We start from the raw sequence: 24,890 nt of genomic DNA on the forward strand, positions 1-24,890 counted from the left end.
TCGCAAGTTTTCTACTATGCGACTCTAATGTCTTGCAGCACGAGGGGTGGTCATTTCTTTAGATTCTTAGCTCAAGGAGTTCTTCATCCTTGTGATATGCATTGGGGCTCAAGGTGGGTGGCCTCCTCTCGGTAGAAGGAGCTTGCTTGATATCCTTCATATCTCGGCTTAAGGAGTCTTCCATGGTGATCGCTTCTAGGCCATTTGTTTACCCTCCCGGCTCAAGGAGACTCGTTTTCCCTCTACATCATGAGTAAGAGTTGTTTTTACGTGGACCTCATAACCATGTGCTTGGCCTTTGCTTGAAGGTTAGGGCAGGAGGGTGGCATTGATGATGAAGTGGTCACAAGAGTTCGAACCCGACTTTGTGCCATAATGGGGGCCACCTCCATGTGAGCTTGAACTCAGCTTCGTGTGGACCAATTTCTTCTGTTGAGCTTGGGCCTCAGCCGAGTGTAGCATAACCATGGCCCTTGCGGCCTTCTTCAAAAAGGTTGGGACACTTGGCCCATCTTCATCATCACTTGACTTTGCAGAGTCCTTGGTTTAGTCACTAAAGAAGTCGTCACTCAAAACCCAGCTGAGTGTGACGAGGGGCAGCAACTATGTCATGCAGGAAGTTGGGGTCGACATGGTCACTTGTTTTTGAGTTGGACGAGTAGGTTTGTCTTCTGAGCCATTGAACTCGACATGGCATTGGCTGTAATCTTCACACTATAGTCTCTTGCAATCCCTTGCTTGAGGGTGCTTTCATAGTCCAAGATATCCTAATTTCTTGCTTCGATGAGGTGGTTGCACCACTCCTCTATTTTTGCATTCACATTTTTCAAGTCAGCACGGTTTCATACAAGGTCAATATGGACCTACTCAATGCATCGGTCTAGGACCGAAAGCATTGTGCCAAGGGGATTTTCACTGCCTTTGAACAAATCCACCTTGGTTTGCCACATTTCCCTTCTTTCAAATTCTAGTGTCATGTAATCTACTAGGAGATGTCTATTTTCTGCATATATCCATTCGATTTCTTCTTTGGCCATTTTTCTTAGACCAAGCTTGCCCTCTTGGGAGCTTGCGCACACCCCCTGGGAGTTTGCTTTGATACTAAGTGTGACGAACCCGTCATAAGCCGTCTTAGGGCAAGGGTGACCCACCTTGTGGAACCGCCTCATAGGGTATTACCTACCACTCAACAAGCCCACAAGTGTACGGAAACATAACACAACACGGCGCAAGACTCAAGTAAACAAGAAGTGGTAAGTGGCTAAAAAACAAAGGTCCCTCTTGAAGGCCCGAAGTTGTATTGCAAGAAGGTACGAAGACTTAGAGAGCATTACAAGTAAGTCGATAGACGAGAGGGACTTGGTTTATGGGCGAGGGTGGAAGCATCAACAGTGAACACCTATCCAACGCTACTCGACACCTTTAGGGTGAAGGACTGGCACAAGAGACTCATATCCCTCATACAAAGACGCTCACACGCACAAGCGGTACAGTGCACAGTGCACACACAATAATCTCTCTCTCGCCCCCGGGCCCCCTCTTTTCCCCATTTAATATAAAACGTTTCCTCCCTGGACCCTGGCCGAGAGTTCTCTCTCACTGTCTGTATTTACTCTCTCACTCCCACGTTCTTTTCCACATCCGAAAGTTAAGGCGTCTTCCTTCCCCCGTCAAAATTCGGGCACCTGTATTACAGTGCGATCAAATAGTCCTCTTTCCGCCATAGCTGAAGGCCGTCTTGTCCTTGGACTCCTGCATTCCTGACATTCTTCTTCGAACTCGGCATCGCAGCTCCCGACATTTTTCATTTTTTTCAGTGTTGCTAATTAGCAGCAACAGCCTGTCTATCTTCTCGATCCACCTCTTGCGCAAGTTTTCCTGAGAAGCTGTCCCCATTTTGAGGCTTCAGCTGAGTTTGTCAGAAAGTACGAATTAATTGCACACTGGAGTATCGTCTAGATGATGGAGCCGTGGCTTGCCAGGGACGTAGGAATGACTATGCAGTCGTCGAGAGTCGGCAGATACGAGCTAGGACGTACTCTCGGGGAGGGGACTTTCGCGAAAGTCAAGTATGCAAGGAACATGGAGACAGGAGAGGCTGTGGCCATCAAGATAATTGACAAGGAGAGAATTCTCAAGCACAAAATGGTGAAACAGGTTTCTCCACCTTCTTGTTAAAGGCGCTTCAGTTTTGATGCTTTCATGTAATCTATGCTCAAGAGGATTTGTCTGTTCATCTGCGGCTCAAGTAATGAGAGCTCTGCACTTGAGCAGTTGGAGTCCTACCAGTGAAATTGGATTTCTTCTCTGCAGATCAAAAGGGAGATTTCAACAATGAAACTTATCAAGCATCCTAATGTTGTGCATCTGAAGGAGGTAGTAGCGTGGTTCTGCATTCGGATTTATCTCCATTGCGTCGACGATTATGCTGCGGCTCATCCCTTGCTTCTTTGCCGAGTTTCAGGTTCTGGCCAGCAAGAAGAAGGTGTACATTGTGCTGGAATACGTTGACGGAGGTGAACTTTTTGACAAAATTGTAAGCGTTAATAGAGTGAGAGCTCCGTAGGTAGGAAGTTGTTATCTGCAAAAATTTGTTTTCAAAGAGAAGGCAGACGTTTCTTCTCTAAGCTCTTCTATGATGCTGACATGTTGTGCAGGTTGATGCCGGGAAGCTCGACGAATGTCAAGCTCGAAGGTACTTTCAACAGCTTATTCATGCTGTAGATTATTGCCATAGCAGGGGGGTCTTTCATCGAGATCTCAAGGTAGCGAAAGTTTCCGCCTCATTGCGAGAGGTTCTTTAGGCGCTTTGCTTACTGGCAACAATTCTGATTCATGCTTGCTTCCCATTGATTGTGATTTTAGCCGGAGAATCTCCTTCTGGACTTGAAAGGTGACCTTAAGGTGTCGGATTTTGGATTGAGTGCGCTCGCTCAACAGCGCTGGGTAGCATCTCTTCCCTCTAAATTGGTTTTACCAGACTTTGTAACTCCGATTAGAAGTGTAAGTCTTGACTCGTAAATGTGTTGTTTGCTAACCTCGCAGGGAGATGGCCTCCTGCATACCACCTGCGGAACACCGAATTATGTTGCCCCAGAGGTTTAGCTTCTCTTTTAATGCGAGGAATGGTGTTGGTCACGTTAAATGGTTTAAGGTTGCACGAGACGCCTGATCAGAATGCTCTGCAGGTTATTAATGAGAAAGGATATGACGGTGCCCCTGCCGATCTGTGGTCATGTGGAATTATACTTTATGTCTTGCTGGCGGGTTATCTCCCCTTCGATGAGTTGAACATAGTCTCTCTGTACAAGAAGGTACAGTAGCACAAGCACATAATTATGGAATGTGAATTCTTTTAGTCGCATGCACTTCCTTTCTGACCGACCTTCTGTGGACTTCGCATGTCCAGATCGGGCAAGCCGACTTTACATTTCCATCGTGGTTTTCAACTGGCGCGAAGAATCTGATCAGCAGGATACTCGATCCTAATCCTCTGACAGTGAGCCTTTCAACTCGGAGAGCGGGGTTTAGACGATCAAATAAATATTGATATTTGAGCAATGTTGTAGGGACTCATTAGAATTCCATGTGCACTGTGGCAGCGGTTGTCGATGAAGGAGGTCTTGGAAGATGAATGGTTTAAAGTAGAAGATACTTCCATATCTAGGGGCAGCAGTTGTGAAGATATAGCTGTGGACGATGTCGATGCAGTGTTTGGAAGTGGAGAGGTGCTTATTTTTTTGCCAGCAAAAAGTAAATTCGGCCAGAAGCCATGTGTATCCTTATTATCATTGTTGCTGTGCGTGTAGGATATCTCAGTAAAAGAGCAAACTGGGCCTGCGCTGGTGAACGCATTCGAGCTTATATCTATGTCTCACGGATTGGATCTGTCAGGCCTTTTTAATGGGCACAAGGTTTGCCTACTAGGACCTTTTACCCGCCTTGTTTAACCTGACGTATATGTATGGTTTTCCCCTTGAGATCGACTCAAACTGATGCTCTGCATGCTTCAGAGCTCCAGCCTAAAGAGTGAGACCAGATTCACGTCCAAGCATCCTGCGAGTGAAATTCTGGGTAAAATGGAATCGCTCGCCTCTGCTTTCGGGTTCAGAGTGAAGACAAGGCAGTACAAGGTAAGGCAGCACGGTCTCCTGGAAGCCTCAAGTTCTAATGCCAGATAGTATGTCTGGCAATTAGAATAACTTGGCGATCATCGTTTTATAGTTGCACATTTGCTTGCACCGTCGTACGAATTCGGGAACGTTTTGTTTCCTAACTGTGCAGATGAAGATGCAGAGCAAGGAGCCCGGAAGGAAAGGCTGCTTGACAGTTGCAAGCGAAGTAAGAATTCTTTGTAGCGAAGTCTGTGTCAAGCGAAGTATTTCTACTTACCCTTGTTGGATTTACAGAGAGTGGTTTTTGTGTCTTCTTCTAGGTCTTCGAAGTCGGTCCATCTCTCTTCATGGTAGACCTAAAGAAGACAAGCGGGGACACCCTAGAGTACAAGGATGTATGTGCTCCTTTTCTTTACCCAACGGACAGCTTTAACACATTGTTCAGACGTCCTCTTTGTTACTGTCACCTGTCACGAAATAGATTCTATTGTTACTAGTATCTTCATGGACTTATATGTTTGAGTTTCCTTACTTAAATCGCAGTTCCAGAAGCAGCTGTCCGTCGGTTTGAAAGACATTGTGTGGAAAACTGAGGAAGATATGACGGGATCAGTATAATCTGCTATTCTATCGCTGTTTTGAAGCTCCCTCGCAGACACTGGCATACGTGATTCACTAACTGTCGATTTTTGACACGCATAACTCCAAAAGGAACAGGATCCTGGTGATGCAGACTCCTCCGCAAGGCAGTTTTTATGCCACCATGAGATGGCCTATCTTCTTTAATTTTCGGCTTGATATGGAGGCGAATCTTCCGCTCGTCTTCTCTAACAAATTGAGATATTATCTGCTCCAAAGGTCATTGCATTGAGCTCACTCAACTATTTCGCGACAGATAAGTACCTGTTGTGATCATGTATTCGCCGATAGCAAAGGAAATCGGAGATCTTTTGACTCTCTTTAGAACTGAGCCGCTCAAAGATCTCCTCCCTTTAGGACCGAGCCGCTCAAGAGGGGTTTGTCCATTCCGCTCGAGAGGGGTTTGTCCTTTCCGCATTAATATGTAACCCACATCAACGTGTAAGATGTCACAACGTAACTGTAATCGATACAAATGCATCCATGCGGCCTTCATAATGCAATGCTATTCTCTTCTCTTCGTTCGGGAGAATCAGAACTGTTACATCTTCTATGCGTTTTTAGACGCTGTGATGTTTTCTAATATTAATGAAGTGTCGAATTACCAGAAAAAGGGGGGAAACCCTTAGGTTAAATGTCCCGAGTAAACACGAAAGCTCTAAAAACAACTGAACTTTGCTAACTATAGCATGACCTCCAAAACACCTTTCATTTGTAGCTCCCATAGGAGACGAAGAAAGGTGATACCAACTTTGTTCGATCTCTCCAAGTCGCTAGTGATACTAAAGATTTCACGTTGCACTCGGTGCTTTCCAGGAACTCTACTTAAGCGAGTACCAGCTCCCAACCGCGCATGGTAATACAGCCGTCCCAGAAGACGTTTAATCCTCAGTTGCTCCAAAGCTACAGTCAGCCCCTGCGATGCCTCTTCTTGTCAGCTTGTCTGCGGTGAAAATAATTATCCGAATAGCTATCCAAATAATGTCCCTTATGTCAGTCATTGTAATTGCAAGAAGCGTTTTGTCGGCACTGAAACTCGAAACGCTTGTAACGTTCAATGCACTAAAACGCGAAGTGCTTTAGACCGTCAACTGTGAGTGAGTGAAACGGCGGACCGAAGCATTTGTAAGGGGAAAAAAGAATGATTTTCCCTCGTTGAGAGCTTTTAGACACTTTAGACACTTGCTTATAGGATGGACATCTAAAGATAAACATCATTTGTTGATATGAAAGGATTTGCATGGTATAAATAAATATATAACCTCTAATTCATTGTTTATAAAGGAAATGATCTCATTCCATCTCAATTTTTTTCTTTATTGTGGTTGTAGGCTCGGTGAATTCTTGAACCTCCATTTTTGAGCTCGAACTTGTACTCTCCTCAAGCTTACATGTTCATATTTGAATTTGAATTTGAATTTTTTGCAATCAACTATTGAGGTCATTTAATATGTGCATGCATTGCCCCATTGCCTTTTTTGTCGGGTCCAAGGAGCAAGGTATAAGCAAGCAGCAGGTGTTCGCAGGTGGTCCAGATGTCTAGGCCCAGCAGGTGGTCGAGGCGTCCAGGTGCAGTAGGTGGTCTCTCTCTCTCTCTCTCTCTCACTCTCTCTCACTCTCTCTCACTCTCTCTCTCTCTCTCTCTCTCTCTCTCTGTCTCTTTGTTGAGGGTGGGAAGGGCTTTGTCTGTCTGTCTCTCTCTCCACTTGTCTGTGCGGCCTCCCGCCTTGTCCACATCCCCGTCTGTGGCCTCCTACCTCGGCTTGCCTTGTGGTCGCATGTGGCCGTTGTGGCTGTCGGGCCTCCCTTGTTGGTCGTCGTGGCCATTGCTTGTGGTTGTCCCATTCTCTCTTTGTTGTCCACATGCGGCCTCCCATCCCTGTCACATCCATGCTCGTGGTCGCTCGTCTCATCACGTCCATGCTTGCTTGTGCTTGTGTTATTGTTTTATTTAATAGTTATATTTAATATAGTTAATGGCTATTAATTAGTTATAGTTAATAGTTAATTTTATTAATTAATACTTAATTTTAATAATATAATTAATTATTAATTAGTTATTATTAATTAGATTAATATTAATATATTAAGTTATTAAATCAATAAATGAATAAATAGTTATTGGTATTGTTTTGTTATTTTAAAAATTTTAGTTGTTATTCAGTTTATTATTGTTTTATTATGGTATTATTTTACCTAGAATAGCGTTTCGTGCGCGCTTCGTGTGCGTAGAACACTAGGCCGCTTCGCAACCTCGAAGCGGTGATTGAAGTAGCCGGTGCTATCGCACGACAACTTCGCTCAACAATCCATTTCTCATCTTTCTCTTTCCTATGTTTTCTCTCTCTCTCTCTCCCCCCTCCAAATTCCCTGTCTAATTCTCTCTCTATCTCTTTCTCCGCCTTCTATTTTAGTTTATTTTTTTTCTTGTCCTGGTTCTCTCTCTGCTTTTTTCTCCTTGCTTTTTTTCTCTCTTTATTCTCTCCCCTCTCCCCTCTCTTTTCCTTCTCTCTCCCTCTTTTTTCATTTTTCATTTTTTCTTCTTCTTCTTCTTCTTCTTCTTCTCTCTCTCTCTCTCTCTCTCTCTCTTCATTCTCTTTTTTAATTTTTTCTTCTCTCTCTCTTCTCTCTTTTCTTTCTCTTTCTCCTCTATTTTATCTTCTCTCTCTATAATTCTCTCTACATGTTCTCTCTCTCTCTCTCTCTCTCTCTCTCTCTCTCTTCTTTTTCTTCTTTCACTTTGTCCCTCCCCTTAGTCTCTCTTAAAGTATGTAAATTTAATATTTTTCCTATATATAATTCTCTCTTTATGTTTATATTTTCTCTTCTCCTTTCTCTCTCTCTCTCTCTCTCTCTCTCTCTCTCTCTCTCTCTCTTCTCTTTTTTTCTTCTTCCATTTCTCTTTATTTTTCGTTTTTTCTTCTCTCCCTCTCTTTTAAATTTTATCTTTTTTTTCTCTCCTCTTTTAAATTATATCTTCTCTCTCTCTCTCTCTCTCTTCTCTTTCTCAAAAAATATTTAAATTTTTAAAAGACTTCTATTTTCTCATTTTCCCCATCCCTCTTCCTCTTTCTTCTAATTATTCTTCTCTCTCTCTCTCTCTCTCTCTCCTCTTTTTTTCTCTTTAAGATTTTTTCTTTTCTCTTTCTTTTAAATTTTCTCTCTATAATTCTCTCTGTGTTTAAATTCTCTCTTTCATTTTCTTCTCTATGTCTCTCTCCTCCCTCTCTTCTCTCTTTTCCTTTTTTCTTTCCTCTCTCCCTCTCTTAAATTTTATATTTTCTCTATAATTCTATTTCTCTTTGTTTCCCCTCTCTCCCTCCCTCTCATCTTCTTTCTTTTTTTCTCTTTGTATATTTCTCTCTTATTTTAATTAAAAAAGTAGTAATTTTTTCTTTTTTTCTCTTTAATTTTTTTCTTTATTTCCTCTATAATTCTCATTTTCTTCTCTCTCTTTCCCCTCTCTCCTCTCTTTTTCTTTTTTCTTTTTCTCTGTCTCTTAAATTTTATGTTTCATCTCTCTATAATTCTATTTCTTTCTTTTAAATTTTATATTTTCTCTCTCTATAATTCTCTCGTGTTCAAATTCTCTTCTTATTTTCTCTCTCTCTCTCTCTCTCTCATTTTCTTTCTGTCTCTCTTCCTTCTCTTTCCTCTCTTATTCTTTTTTCTTTTCCTCTCTATAAATCTCTCTCTGTTTTTCTCTCTCTCACTCCCTCCCTCTCCTCTTCTTTCTTTTTTGCTCTTTGGATATATATATATGATTAAAATTTTAAATGTAAATTTTTTGTTTAAAATAAAGTTTACATTTAAAAGTTTAATCTAAAAGAGAGAGAGAGAGAGAGAGAGAGAGAGAGAGAGAGAGAGAGAGAACCTAGGCCCTATATATGAGAGAGAGGGGGAAGGGGGGAGGAATTTAATTAAAAAGGGGAGCTTGGGGAAAAGAAAGAGAGAGATTATAAGTGAGAGAGAGGGGAGAGGATTCTAATTTAAAAAAGAGAGGTGGGGGGGAGAGGAGGGGAGGCTTTACTAAAAAAAGGGAGGAGGAAGAGAAAATGAGATATTACACGTGAGAAAGAGGGGAGGGGAAATGGAGGGAGGTTTGAAAAAGGGGCTAGGTTCGAGAAGCCCTCTAGAAGGTTGGGGCTTTGCGAACCTATAGCTAAAATAATATAGTAGTAAGATATTTTAGTTTATTTTTTTTCCTCTCATGGTTCTCTCTCTCTCTCTTTCTCTTTTCTCTCCTTGCTTTTCTTCTCTCTTTCTCTCTTTTTATTCTCTCTTCTCTCTCTCCCTCCTCTTTTTTTCTTTTTTTTCTTCTTATTCTCTCTCTCTCTCTCTCTTCATTCTCTTTTCAAAATTTTTCTTCTCTCTCTCTCTCTCTCTCCTCTCTTTTTCTTCTCTTTCTCTATTTTATATTTTCTCTCTTTAATTCTCTCTACACATTCTCTCTTTCTCTCTCTCTCTTCTTCTTCTTCTTCTTCTTCTTTTTCTTATTTCACTTTCTTCCCTCCCCCTCTCAGTCTCTTTTAAAGTATGTAAATTTTATCTTTTTCCTATTTATAAATCTCTTTATGTTTATATTCTCTCTTCTCCTCTCTCTCTCTCTCTCTCTCTCTCTCTCCTTCTTCTCCCTTTTCTCTTTATTTTCGTTTTTTCTTCTCTCCCTCTCTCTCTTTTAAATTTGATCTTTTTCTTCTCTCCTCTCTCTTTTAAATTATATATTCTCTCTCTCTCTCTCTCTCTCTCTCCTTCTTCTTTCTCCCTTTCTTTCTTTCTCAAAAGTTACTTCTCTCTGTCTCTCTTCCCCCTCTTTTTTTTCTTTTTCTCTCTCTTTTTTAAATTTTATATTTTCTCTCTCTATAATTCTCTTTCTTTGTGTTCCCCTTCTCTCTCCCTCTCTCTCCTTTTCTTTCTTTTTTGCTCTTTGTGTGTGTGTGTGTGTGTGTCTATATATATATATATATATATATATACATATATATATATATGTCTCTGTCTATCTGTCTGTCTCTCTCTCTCTCTTTATTTTAATTAAACAAAAAGTTTACATTTAAAAGTTTAATCTGAGAGAGAGAGAGAGAGAGAGAGAGAGAGAGAGAGAGAGAGAGGAGAAATTTAATTAAAAAAGGGAGGGAAAAAGAAAGAGAGAGATTATAAGTGAGAGAGAGACAGGAAGGGGTTTTAATTTAAAAAAGGGAGGTGAGGGAGGGGAGGAAAGGCTTTAATGAAAAAAATGAGGGGGAAGAGAAAGAGGGGAAGGGAAAAAGAGGGAGGTTTGGAAAAGGGATTAGGTTCGGGAAGCCCTTTAGAGGTTCGGGGCTTTTTGAACCTATAGCTAAAATAATATAGTAGTAAGATATTGTTAGCTGTATGCATTATTAAATATTCGTTATTATTTTATTTTATTAGTAATTAGTTTAGTTTAGTTGTTATTTTAATCTAATTATTTTAGTTGTTATTCAATTTATTATTAGTCTATCATTGCTAGATATTGTTAGTTGTATGTATTATTAGTTATTAGTTATTATTTTATTAGTAATTAGTTTAGTTATCATTTAGTTTATTATTATTGTATTATGGTTGTATTATTAGTTATTAGTTATTATTTTATTATTAATAATTTTAGTTGTTATTTTAATTTAATTACTTTAGTTAAATTTTTTGTTGATTTAAATAGTTTATTTGTTATTTAGTTTATTATTATTTTATAATGGTATTATTTTACTGGTATAAATATATATAGAAGATAATATAAAGATAATGATTAGCTATTAGTTATTATTTTATTAGTAGATATATATATAAAGATAATATGATGTGATTAATTTTATGATATAATATAATATTAATATATTATTGTTATAGTTATTGTAATCAACTTAGTTGGTATTTTAAATTTTTTCTTATTTTAATTAGTTTTTATTATATTATTATTGTTATTCACTTTATTATTACTTGGTTGTTTTATTAGTTTATTATTATTTTATGGTATTATTCAATTCATTCATTCAACTTAGTTCATTTAGATATATTGTTAGTTGTATGTATTATTAGTTATTTGTTATTATTTTAATAGTTATTAGTATAGATATGTATTGTTATTAATTTGAATAATTATTATTTTTTATTATAAAACCATAACTAATAATAATTAGGTATACTTTTATATATATTTAGTTTAATAATATTATTATTATTATCGTTATTATTATTCATGTTTGTTTAGCTTATTTTATTTAGAATTATTATTATTAGTTTATTAAATATATAGATATTATTTTCTCTGTGATTGTTATTAGTTTTATGTATTATTAATAATTAAATATGATAGATATATTAGTATTTAAAATTATAATATTATAATTAACATGATAGATATTAGTTAGTAATTACTTTAGTAAATATTAGTAAATTAGTAATTAAACATGATAGATATTATAATATTATATATTGTAGTAATTAACTAGTATAGATATACATTGTGGATTAATATTCTAATTATAATATAATAATATAATATATAATACTATAATAACAATATTATAATTAACATGATAGATATTAGTTAGTTAGTTAGTAATTACTTTACTTTAATTTAATAAATAATTAAATAGTAGTAATTAAACGTGATAGATATATAATATTGATTAATATTATGATATAATAATTAGTTATATTTTAAGTTGCATGTTTGTATGTAATATTAGTTTATTGTTGTTATTATTATTTTATTCAAATTAATTAATTTAGATATAGATATTAGTTTATAGTTATTATCATTGTTATGTTGTTATTCGGATTATTAACGTTATTGTTAGTTATTCAGATTAATAATAATTAGTTGTAGTTTAATATACATTTAGTTGCATTGTACGTATTATTATATTATTGGTATTCTTCAAATTAGTTTATAGTTTATTTAGATAGATATAAATATAGAAAATACATATAGATATTAGTTTTTACTTTGTTATTATTAGTTGTATGTATTATTAGTTTATTTTATTGGTTGTATGATATAGATTAATGTTACTAGGATAGATATATAATATTGATTAATATTCATATTATAATTATAATTAATATGATAGATATTAGTTAGTAATTATTACTTTGGTTTAAATTAATAACTAAGTAAATTAAATAGGATGGATATAAGTTTATATATTCATATATATATATATATATATATATATATTCGTAATTAGTAATTAAACATGATATTGATATAATATTAATATATAATAATATTAAATTAATATTACATTTTAATATAATAGATATTAGGTAGTAATTACTTTAATTTAATCACTAATTAATTAATAATGAATTATCTTATCTTATATTTATTATTTCTTAAAATATTAGTATTAATGAATTAGATATTAGTGTTACATTGATTAGTATATATTACAGTATTAGTGAATTAGTTAGGTTAATTAATTAATTAATTAAATTAATAATAGTTATGTTTATACTATAATAATTATAATATAGTATAATAACATATTAATAATAATAATTATAGTTATAGTTATTTAATTGTAATAATTATTGGATTGATTAGTATATTAGTATTAGTGATAGTAATTAAGTTAATCAATTAAAAATAATAATAATGAATGAATGAATAATAGTTATATTATATTATATATAGATTGATTACTTATTAGTTAAATTACTAACAAGTTACTTAGTTGTGCTTATATTTTATTATTTTCTTAAAATATTAGTATTAGTGAATTAGATATTAATGTTACATTGATTAGTATATATATTAGCATTAGTGAATTAGTTAGGTTAAGTAATTAATTAAATAATAGTTATATTTATATTATAATATTTATAATATAGTATAATAGCATAATAATAGTAATAATTATAGTTATAATTATTATTAGATTGATTAGTATATTAGTATTAGTGATAGTAGTTAAGTTAATTATTAAAAATAATAATGATGAATAAATAAATAATAGTTATATTATAGATATAAATATTATTATATGGCTATAGTTATAGTAGTTATATTATATTATATATAGATTGATTACTTATTATATAAATTACTAACAAGTTACTTAGTTGAATTGCTAATAAGAAGCTAATTACTTATTAGTTAAATGAATTAGTTGATTGCTTATTTAAATTGATTAGTTGACTAATTAGGTGAATAATAATAATACTAAATTAATATTATATGTATAAGAGGTGAATTTTTATTTTTACTAATTAAATATTCATATTATTTAATTAAATGGATTGATTGAGTAATTGAATTTTTTAATTTTGATTGTTCATTTATATATTATTATTATTAGTTAAAGTTAGCTAATTAAATTAAAACTGATTGATTAGTTGACTAATTTGTATTATTTTTTAATGTAATTCGAATTATTAAACTGATTGATGAATTGACTAATTCGTATATAAGTAATTATAACTAAATATACACACGAATTAAAGAAACAATTAAAAGTGGAGGCAAACTCTACATGCGTATATATGCTCTCTCTCTCTCCATTGTTTGAAAACAAATGGATATGGTGATATGTTGTATACATTCGAGTAAGGAAAGTAGCTCTCCCTCCCTCCCTCTCTCTCTCTCTCTCTCTCTCTCTCTCTCCACTGTTTGAAATTTTGATTTGAGTTTAAGATTTAAATTTGGTTTTTGTAGACAAACTCTACATACGTATGTATGTGTGTGTCTCTCTCTCTCTCTCTCTCTCTCTCTCTGTCTCTCTGTCTCTCTGTCTCTCTGTCTCTCTCTCTGTCTCTCTCTCTCTCTCTCTCTCTCAGCTTTTGAAATTGTGGGGTTTTTGATTAATGTTGGATTTGTATAGAGAATACCCACCCACATACTTTAAAATATGAGGATCTACATCAGATTGGAATAAACATTTTAGGATATGTGTTTTAAGATGTGGAGTGGAAGATATCTTTTATGTTGATTTTTAAACATGGAGTGGAGGATTATGTAGTAACTTTAAGATATGTATTATATTGTTAATCCTTATATGTACCAGAGTGGAATTTACTCATGACTTTCATTATTGAGAGATAGAACTATCCTTTGCCTCACTCATTGCGATTCGTGGGGCATTATTAAAAACCTATTATTGATGCTTTTAAACTTAGGAAGTTGTTTAGTGTGTGAGCTATAGTTTTATTGGCAGGAATAGGGAGTGTTGCATCGTCCTAGGGCATGATTTTCTAAGAAATGATATTGTATGGTGTGCATCATACAAACTTAGGTACACCAATTAAAAAGCTAACTCACTGGTCATTGTAACATTGGGTTCACCAAAAGATCCATCCTTGACTTTGCTCATTGTAATTCGTGAGTGGGTATAACTATAAGGTACAAACTTAAGACTGAGAGGGGGGTTTTGCATCATGATGCATGTATTCATAGGAATATTGAAATGGATACATCCATTGTGACAAAAACTCTAATCTCTCACCTGGGGCGCCATGGGAATTTGCACCTTGAAGACCCACTTGAGTCCTATGTGTTGAATAAACAAATTGAAACCTCGCTCTAGATGTTACTTGCTATAGCAAATCCTATTATAATTGATCATATGGTCTAATGCACATGTGTTTTATGGAGTGGAAGGTTCTGTAGTAACTTGATAAGATATATGCATTATATTGTCAACCCCTAAAGGTACCAAAGTAGAGCTAAATTATATTATATTACAATACTATTTATTTATTCATGATCATGACTTTCATTATTGAGAGGTAGAACTATCCTTTACCTCGCTCATTGCGATTCATGGGGTTGGCATGGATATAATAATACTTAATGGCATTAAAAACCTATTATTGACATTTTTAAACTTAAGAGGTTGTTTAATGTGTGAGCTATAGTTTTATTGGCAGGAGTGGGGAATGTTGCATTGTCGTAGGGCATGATTTTCTAAGAAAGGATATTGTACGGTGTGCACCATGCAACGTTAGGTACACCAATTAAAAAGCCAACTCACTGGTCATTTTGAATTTGTTCACGTGAGGGGGGTTTTGCATCATGAAATGGATACATCCATTGTGACAAAAACTCTAATCTCTCACTTGTGGAGCCATGGGAATTTGCTTGAAATAATCCAAATACACCTTGAAGACCCACTTGAGTCCTATGTGTGGGATAAATAAATTGAAACCTCACTCCAGATGCTACTTACTATAGAAAATCCTATTGTAATCAATCATACGGTCTAATGCACATGTGTTTTAAATTTAATGCATTTGAAGTTAATCTAATGCAATCTAGAATTTTTCACTATTTCTAAATTTTAAGATAAGATAAGAATAGTTGATATGCACCTCAATGTTGATGCATGCATTTTGTGCAGCATGGAGGAAAAAAATGTGTTTGTAGCAAATGTTGTGCAGTGCGCTCCCAGCATGCAAATGAATATGTGCAAAGAGAAAGAGATTACAAGGAAGAAGGTAGTTCAGCGTGCACTTAGGCATGTTGGAGGATATGAAAGTTTTGTTAGTTTCTTGAGAGTCATTAATCTCTTGGATGGGCTTGAGAAGCAAGTGAAGGTACTATTTCGACGTCAAAGGGCTTCAATGTCTCTTGATGAGAGCATTGGTAGTCGTCTACAGAGGATCGAGAGAATTTTGGAGGAGAAATACAAAGGGAACCTTTGTGATGGGGTGAGGATACATGATGAGTTAGAAGAAATCAAGGGTTACATAAGGGAGATATATAACCATGTTCGAAAATATTGGTCACGTATTGGATTCTTGGATGATCATGATGAGAAGATGAAAGATCTTATTGACAGTGCTGGTAGTATAGAGGATGGCATATGTGAGTTAATTGCTCACAAGAATGAGAGCTTGGTCGCACACCGGAGAATGTTTCCCTTGATATGTAACTTACTTTTTTGAAAGTTTGTCTTAATAGGTTTTCGGCAATGTTAACCCAGATAAATCGCCGTGTAGGGTCATCCCCTTACACTCCAGAACATTGCCCTTGATGTGAAACTTGCTTCTTTCAAAGTTTATCTAGATAGGTTTTTGGCAATGTTAACTTGGATGAGTCGCCGCATAAGCACATCCTTGAATCCATGCTTTACTTGATATATATAACCTCTCCAAGACTTTTTAAATGAGTTTATTGTATTTGATTCAATTGATGAAAATCTCCATTTCGAAAAACATTGTCTATCTCTTTCAAATTATAAATTTTTTGAATCTATTTTAATAGTTTATTTTTTCATATTTTCACCTTGGTATTCATTCACATTTAAGCCTCGGACACCTTTGGATCTTCAACACATTCGAGTCTTTGGCAAGACCTATGTACGGATGTAGACGAATGAACATCCATTAGCAGGGCTTGGAAGAGAGAGAGAGAGAGAGAGAGAGAGAGAGAGAGAGAGAGAGAGAGAGAGAGAGAGAGAGAGAGAGAGAGAGAGAGAGAGAGAGAGAGAGAGAGAGAGAGAGAGAGAGAGAGAGAGAGAGAGAGAGAGAGAGAATGGGGGAGGGAGAGAGGGGAGGTTAGACCATCTTGGGCCTAATATGTGTGCATTCTTTCACTTTCGAGTCTAGGATACCCTTGAGACTAATATATCTTCAAGTTTGAGTGATACTTGCTGGGCCTTTAGTGAGTGTCATGTGCACATGTGGATGAATGGACATCCATTGGAGAGGGGAATCATTAATTGACTTTTGGCGAGCACTGTGCATGCATGTGATCATGCATGGTTGTTTATGCATATGTTCATGCATGACTATTCTTTTATCTTTGAGTCCAAGACATTTTTAATCTAGGGTTTTTAGTTGCAAATGTGTTTATCGATTGTGTCTTCAATGGCTTTGAGATTTCTCTATTGGGACTCTTATACTCTATTGAAAGTTTCGTGTAGTCATCATGGAACAACGCAAAGCCATGGACGATGTTTCAGATATAGTGCATTCGACTCTATTGAATGCAATTGATTTGGTTGAATTAAAGAGAACAACCACAACATCGTCTCTTCGATGCTTGCCTGCGTGAAGCCGTTCGCATGGGTATGGGAGATAGTTATTCTAATTGTATTTGCATCAAGGTAATGTATACTTTTTGGGGAGATAGTCATTTGTGTATTTTGTTGCAGTCAAAATGTGGAGTTTAATAGAGTGAATAAAGTTAATGTGCGAAAGGTGAAAGAAGTGGCAAGGCAATAGGGAGGGCATGTTACTAAATCTACAAGGACAGCAAGGATTCGAAGAAACACAGAGGCCGCTTCAAGTTCTTTAGAGTTTAAACGCCTCGAGACCAAGATGAATGAGTTGATGGAATTGCAGATGAGTTTATCCACACGTGTCACTTGCCATTTACTCTACAGAGTCGCATGAACAAGCTAAAGATTTGTACGGTCTTGTGTGTGAGACAAAGCACACCCAAAGTGTTCTTCAACAAGTCTCGAGTGGTTTGGGTGGTGAAGTGAGAGAACTTTCGGCAATTGTCTTTGAGACACGCAGGTTGATGAATTTATTCGTGAATGATATGTGGGCATCGTTTTGAGGGCTTGGAGATGACCACGAGCTTGTGATTTGCCAGAGGGGTTGTTGACTACTATTCTTGTAGTTTCAAATAAATGTTAATAGGTTTAATCCCTTGCTATAGCAATTGAGTTGTCAAATGAATGGTCACAACTGAGGAGGACTTGCTCAGGATGATGAGGCTTGTGATCTATTATTGTCTTGCTTATATCTTATTTTAAAGTGCTTGGGCTAGTGCTTTTTTTGTGATGATGTATGCTTCCTTTTTGTGAAGCTTATATTGGTTTTAATGTAACGAGACTAAGTTGAGTAAAATGTATTAGGTACCTATAATGTGATATGATGCCTCTTTCTTGAGGTTTGATCTATATAAAGAATTATCATGTCTTGCAATGTGGATACAACTTTATTGATTTTTGCAGTGTAATGCATGTGAGAGTAATATTATCTAATTGTATGGTCTCATTGTAATGTTTGAATATTCACTTCTCTCTCTCTCTCTCTCTCTCTCTCTCTCTCTCTCTCTCCAATATTTGAATGAAGCTTATGATCTATTGTTGTCTCGCTTATGTTATTTTGAAGTACTTGGGCTATTACTTTTTTTGTAATAATGTGTCATTTCTTTTTATGATAATGTGTGCTTCCTTTTTTTATGATGAGGCTGAATTGAGTAAAATGTATTGGGTACCTACAATGTGGTGTGATGTCTCTTTCTTGACGTTTGATCTGTACAAAGAATTACCATTATCATGTCAAACAATGTGGATATAACTTTATTTATTTTTGCGGTGTAATGCATGTGAGTAATATTCTCTAATTACATGGTCTAATTGTAATGTTTGAATATTCACCTCTCTCTCTCTCTCTCTCTCTCTCTCTCTCTCTCTCTCTCTCTAATGTTTGGTTCAATTTATAGGGACTTGAATTAGATTAGAGTAATGATATGCATTTTTCTTTGTTTTAAAGAGTTTGTAAACATTGATCGCATTTATAATTCTATGTATGTGTCCATTGCCTCTTTCTTGAGGTTTGATATATAGAAAGACTTATTATGTCTTGCAATCTAGAGAGAAAATTTCATTGATTTTTGCAATGTAGTATGTATCAAAGAGTAATATTCTCTTGAAAATACTTGGATATGGACATCTCTCTCTCTCTCTCTCTCTCTCTCTCTCTCTCTCTCTCTCTCTCTCTCTCTCTCTCTCTCTCTCTCTCTCTCCAATATTAGTTTTAATGTTTAGGAACTTGCTATGGATTGGGATAATATGCATTCTTTCTCTTTTGAAGAGTTTACAAATATTAAATATATTTTTATTTTTATGTATATGTTTGTTGGATAAACATGAGTGTTTGTAAGTTAAATGTCCTATTCCATTGCCTCTTTCTTGAGGTTTGATCTATAGAAAGACTTATTATGTCTTGCAATCTATAGAGAAGAGTTCATCGATTTAAGAATCCTAACGTTTTAGGTATATTGTGCATTCATGTTGAAGAGTGATATTTGGGTTTGAGTTATAGGCTTTGGGGGATCGCTTGCCGGTTAGATATAGTTTTTTTTTATCCGTCTTTGGATTAGATATCTAATTGTATAGAACATATAAAAATATATGATTCGAATTTTGGCTGCTATTATTCCTTGCGCATAGGAGGATTGTGCTGATTTAAATTGTTGTAGTGTTTTGGATTATGTGATTTTAGATTGATTCTACTTTTAAGTCTTCTTGAAAATACTAATTCCAATCAAGTCTCTCCTTGAAAGAATGCATGGTCTCTCTTGATGTGCAGGCTTTGTGAGAATCCAATCAATATGGGATTTTCACATCGAACAACTAGTAGGGATTATGTGTTACGTATTCATAGGCATAGACTCAAGTCTACACGACATAGACGATGACAAGTTGCTAGGCTTAAGTCTCAAATGGCAAACATGATCGGAGGGGCACAAAGAGATGTGTTCTACTATAGTTGAGTGTCAGTTTGTTTTGCAAGGAGGGGCTCTAAACCATGGTAGCTTGATTCATGAGGGACTTCACAGTTTGATTGAGCAGCAATTTGCTATGGATTATAATTGTGATGCTGAAAATAACCAAAATCTAGGAAATCCTGTGATTAGTGAGTCACATGTCAATAATGCTCCAACCTTTAGTCCTTGAAATGGAGGTTTTTGCTCCATTTTACATGCTTTGCTTGCAATCGATATTCATCTTGCAACTACAATATTGCTATTTCAAGACCTGATTGTGCATTCCATGGGGAGTCTTTTTGAGATGTGTGAGTGATGTTTGGCTAAATTGTGGAGATGTGAGGCTCAAGTATAGGGGTCAGTTTTGTTTGGTAAACATTGTTGTCGAAATGGAAAAGTAATGTTGCCACTGTTGCAACATCCACCACAGCTATTGCATGATTTGTTGCATGGTATGCATCCTCAAAGTAGAGTATTTAAAAATAATATATGAGTATATAATAGTGCTCTTACATTTGTGTCACTTGGTGTCAATGTTGAGCTTTTGTTTATTGTGGAAAATTCTTATACCTTTAGAGTGCATGGCCCCATTTATCATCATATAGGCCCTTTGATTTCTAATGTGCAATGATAAGAAATGCCAAGATTTGCACAACTTTATGTTTATGATACTAAGCATGAGTTATCTAATCGATTGGATGTTATGCCTAATTTGTTGCCAAATTTGCTTGGGGAGCTTCAGTCTATGATGTATTGACACAATGTATATGCATAAGCTTTTAGATCTGTGGGTATGCAATTGTAAAACAATGCCTTGCATGATTTGCGAATGACTATTTTTGGGGTTCAATAGGCTAATAAATAGTACTCAGCTCCAGTGGCACAACTGAGGTTGCGGCTATCATGCCAAGACAAGGTGATGAGAATACTCTTGATCGTCAAGACATACATGTTTATAGTCGAGATGGACGATGTATTGCTATTTCAAACTTGCATAGGGTATATATGCCAATGCTATGCATTCTTCTTTTTCCTATGGGTGATGATGGTTGGCATGTAAAGGTACCTTATACTGGTGTTAATGTTCCAATTAATATACATGGATTGTCTAATTAGGACTGTGTTACTCAGATGTAATTTTATGCATTTCGACTACAAGTGCGTGAGGACACTGAGGTGTGCATATTGTGAGGTGGTCGATTGTTGCAACAATTTATTTTTGATGCTTACTGTAGTATAGAGCAATGTAGGTTGGCTTGGTGTTGTGAGAATCAATCGATTTTACTCTCGGAAGTTTATAAGGGCTTAGCAGATATGATGGGAGTGATGGATGATGGGCCAGTGGGAATAATTGGTGTCTTTGTTGGTAAAAGGGCAATTTTGCCATCTTCTTTTACTGGTGGGCCAAGACACATGTATTAGTTGTAACAGGATGCCATGGCTATAGTGCAGAGCAAGGGAAAACTTGATCTCTTTATAAGAATGACATGTAATCCAAAGTGGTTAGAGATAACTAATGCTTTGTTGTCTGGATAGATGCTTATAATCATCCTAATTTGATTGCTCAAGTCTTTCATAAAAAACATGCTGATATGATGCATACATTGTTGAAAAGGAATCTATTTGGGAATGTTGCAGGCTATGTTAGTGTGATTGAGTTTCAAAAGTGGGGGCTACCACATTCTCATAATTTGCTAATTTTGGAGCACCCTTTTAAACCCTATGAAACATGCCATTATGATAGATTTGTTTGTGTTGAGTTTCCTGATAAAGTAAAGTTTTCAACTTTGTTTGAAACTATCTCAAAATGCAATGTCCATGGTCCTTGTGGTATAATGAATCCCAATAGTCCTTTCATGCGCAATGGTAGATGCACTAAAAAATTCCCTCCGAGGTTTGTGAATGTAACAAGTGTTGATAGCTCTGGCTATCCTATTTATAGAAGACGAGATGATGGAAAGACGATCACAATAAAGGGTAATATTATTGATAATCGATGGATTGTTCCATATAATCTTTACTTGAGTAAAAAAACACAATGCACATATAAATGTTGAGGTATGCTCAACGGTGGCAGTTGTTAAGTATTTGTATAAGTATATATACAAGGGACATGATCGTGCAAAGATTAAATTTTCTATTGGAAACTCAGGTTTAAATGGTACGACCTTTCATGAAGTGGATGAGATCGAGAGTTATTTAGATGCATGGTATGTTTCTACTTCAGAAGCGTGTTCGTGAATATATGACTAAGCATTGCACAATGAGAAGCTTGATATACAACGGTTGTAGGTGCACTTGCGTGATGAGAATTGTGTGGTGTTTTAAGATACATACAATATATCAGATGTTATGCAGAATGAAGATATCATGAAACTACTCTTACGGAATGGTTTGTGTGCAATCGTATTTATCCAGAGGTTCGAGCTATTCGCTATTAAGACTTCTCGATGTATTGGGTGTGGAATTTACAACGAAATGTATGGACAAAGAGAAAGCATGGAAACACGTGTGGTCGAATATACTTTGTGCTGCTCACATTTGGTGAGCGTTATTACTTGCGAATGCTCTTGATAGTGTCTCGAGGATGTATGTCTTTTGACAATTTGCGTATTGTCGGCAACGTGGTGTACAACACATTTAAGGAAGCCTACATTACAAAAGGCGTGTTAGAGGGTGATGATGAGCATACTGTGTGCTTGGAAGAAGCTGCATCTATACAAATTGGTGCCCAGTTGCATGTTTTGTTTGCTGCAATTTTGGTCTTTTGTGAGCTTGTGCAGTTTGGTCAACTTTGGGATAGGTTTATGTCACCAATGGTAGAGGATATTTTGTAGAAGTTACAGCTAGAGCATGTGCATATATCTTCTGCAATTCTACTACAAGAGGTATCAAATAAGGCTTTATTGCATCTTTAGGATCTTTTACAACAGCATGGGCGAAGATTGTCTGACTTTGATGGATTTCCAGAACCTCATTGAATAGATTCTTAGTTGTGTGCTAGCCCTCTTTTAGAAGATAAATATGCATATGATATACTGGAGCAATGTAGAGTTTGTGTTTTCTATGGAGGCAATGTTGAATGCCAGGTAGAGAGTTGCATATAATGCAATTATAGGTGCTATTGGCGGAAAATTTGGGGTTTTTTTGTTTTGGATGGTCGGTGGATCTAGGAAGACATTTCTTTACAAGTGTTTGCTTACTAGGCTACACAGTGATGATCGGCATATAACATTAGCAACAACATCATCTTGCATTGCTGCTTTGCTTCTACAAGGTGGTCGTACTACTCACTCGAGGTTTAAAATTCCATTGGATCTATGTAATCGATCCACCTGTAATATTCTTGTTTAGAGTGATCTTGCCCAACTGTTTAGACAGTCGAGCCTTATTTTGTGGAATGAGGCTCCCATGATACACATGTTTGCATTTGAAGCTGTTGGCAAAACTTTAAGAGATGTTATGAGCTGTGATAAACCATTTGGTGCAAATGTCACTTTGCTTGGAGGTGATTTTAGGTAGATCCTGCCCATCGTGATGAAGGGCTCCCGTGAAGATATTGTTAATGCAACACTATGTTACTCTCATCTATGGCAGTATGTTAAGGTGCTAAGGTTATCTAGGAATGAGGATATCGACCGTTGGTGGTATAATGGATAATGGATTTATTAGTTGGATTCAAGGGATAGGGGATGGAGTGGATATCACAGAGAATTGTGATAAGTTACATATTCCATCTAGCATAGTATTGAAAGGGCACTCTATCAAACAGTGAAGTGCCCACGGTGAGAGGCTTTGGAGCATATTTCAGTGAGTGTGCTATACTTGCAGCGTGGAATACATATGTGGCTTCTTTGAATCATTGTACATTACAATTGATGCCAGGAGAAGTTACAGTACTATAGTGCGGATTCAATTGCAGATACGGATGATAGCTCATTTTTATACTCTATAGAGTATTTAAATACACTAGATATTGGAGGTGGATTTCTCTATTGTTGCTAAAGATGAATGCACCTATTATTCTGCTTAGGAACTTAAATCTAGCAAAAGGTTTGTGTAATGGTACACGGTTGATATGTAAGGCATTCAATAAAAAGGTGACAGATGCTGAGATTATAACATGGACAAATATAGGGAACGAGTTTTCATTCCTAGGATCACTTTTATTTCTAGAACCTTGCAATTTCTGTTTACTACTTGATTGGTACCCATCATTTTTAGCCTAATTTAGTAGCAGTTTTAGGGCTCTTTGTCGTCATTACACAACCTGCTTTGATGATTTGTGCACCTGTTTGCCTTCATTATGGCTAGTGGCTCAAGTGATAGTTCTATCTTTAATATTGACAAGTTGGATGGCACTAACTACAGCTATCAAAAGGCCTAAATTTGGCAAGTTTTAGTGCAAAAAATACAAGTTAGGCCTTTGAAACATAAGGGTGTCAAGCTTGAACTTATTAATGCAAAGGATTGGACTAAATTAGATGACCCATGGAAGTCCACCATCATATTATCCCTCTCTAAGTAGAGTTTTCGTGGGAATTATGGGAAAAAAATTACAACGTCTATGATTAAGCAGAGCCTCACTTCTTAGACATATTGGCTAAAAGAACTCATGGACCTTTGCATGAATAAGGGCACTTCTATATCAACTCACTTAAATGTATTTCATTTCATTATCAATCATTCGTCTTTGCAAGGGATTGAATTAAAGGGCATCTTCTTCCCTTGTTCCTCTTAGTTACACTACCCGAATCATAGGATACCTTTTGTACTACTATGTGTGCCAACATACCTATGAGCCTTGCAAGCAACCAGGCTGCTCTACCTCACATGGCTAACTCCCTTTTCAATTTAATTATTATACATTTTTTTCAATAATTACATTGAACATCAGTGATTCCTTAGATGGGTTATAGTTGCAAGGTGTAGAGGGTGCAATATTGACTGAAGATGTTAACAAAAATAATGTTGATGCTTTCTGCACCTTTCAGTGTTTCCTTATCATGACCACATTCCATATATGCAAGAGTTACTACTGTATATAACACCATACCTTGACTTAGTCTATATACATACAAGTGTGCTTCCCATATAAAGGTCTTTGTTGTAAGCCTTTTTAAACAATTTACTATGCAAAACTCTAGCTACTTAGATTTCCCAATCCTACCAATCAAATTTCAGTATCTAATTGATGGCCCACTTCCAAGACTCAAATGTTCTCACAAGCTCTAAAGCAAAGAATGAATGTTACTTTCTCTCTTGATACACATTCAAGTTGTATGTGATGGAAACAATTGACAAGTTCTTCACAATATCCATGTTCAACATATGCTACAACTAGAGCTATTTATAGGACAACATGCTTAATTTGTAATCTATCAAATAGTCGTCATGCTTCTATGAGTTATATTTGGCAAAGATAGCCACCTATGAGTTTTTGACATGGATCTCTTGATCCAACTCTTAATGATTTTTGCATGTAGTTCTAAGTGTGTTTCCACAATCCCTATGGTTGCAAAAGCTTTCATGTATTAAATATATGCGACAACATTTGCACACAATCCTTCAAGTTGTATCTATTAGTGGCAATAATAACCTTACTACGCTAAGACATTATAGGACTTGTGTCCACATAATCAAAACTATTTTGTAGATTGATCCCT

The 24,890-nt window shown here is 35.9% G+C and overlaps 1 protein-coding gene across 2 annotated transcripts; it reads left to right on the top strand.

Moving 5' to 3' along the window:
- Positions 1–1,538: 1,538 nt before the first annotated feature.
- On the top strand, positions 1,539–5,319 carry LOC148015855 (CBL-interacting protein kinase 23-like). 2 transcript variants are annotated; one of them, XM_087663672.1, is made up of 14 exons: positions 1,539–2,148; positions 2,314–2,376; positions 2,465–2,536; positions 2,658–2,765; positions 2,866–2,946; positions 3,046–3,099; positions 3,189–3,314; positions 3,410–3,499; positions 3,603–3,728; positions 3,810–3,914; positions 4,014–4,133; positions 4,285–4,341; positions 4,436–4,510; positions 4,659–5,319. In XM_087663672.1, exons 1-14 carry the CDS (start codon positions 1,960–1,962, stop codon positions 4,731–4,733), a joined length of 1,341 nt encoding a protein of 446 aa, XP_087519798.1. In that variant the 5' UTR covers positions 1,539–1,959; the 3' UTR covers positions 4,734–5,319. The 2 variants fall into 2 exon arrangements, with proteins under 2 accessions (XP_087519798.1, XP_087519797.1); XM_087663671.1 differs by having other exon boundaries at positions 1,542–2,157.
- Positions 5,320–24,890: the final 19,571 nt, after the last annotated feature.

Source organism: Lygodium microphyllum, chromosome 23 (assembly GCF_053477565.2).
Source record: "Lygodium microphyllum isolate KBCC chromosome 23, Lygodium_microphyllum_v1.1.10, whole genome shotgun sequence".
Lineage (NCBI taxonomy): Eukaryota > Viridiplantae > Streptophyta > Polypodiopsida > Schizaeales > Lygodiaceae > Lygodium > Lygodium microphyllum.

Excerpts from the sequence above, each read along its gene's own strand:
- LOC148015855 (XM_087663671.1), top strand. The coding sequence starts at position 1,960 with ATGATGGAGCCGTGGCTTGCCAGGGACGTAGGAATGACTATGCAGTCG. Across the intron at positions 3,100-3,188 it reads CGAATTATGTTGCCCCAGAG|GTTATTAATGAGAAAGGATA; the intron begins GTTTAGCTTCTC and ends AATGCTCTGCAG. Across the intron at positions 4,134-4,284 it reads TGAAGACAAGGCAGTACAAG|ATGAAGATGCAGAGCAAGGA; the intron begins GTAAGGCAGCAC and ends CTAACTGTGCAG.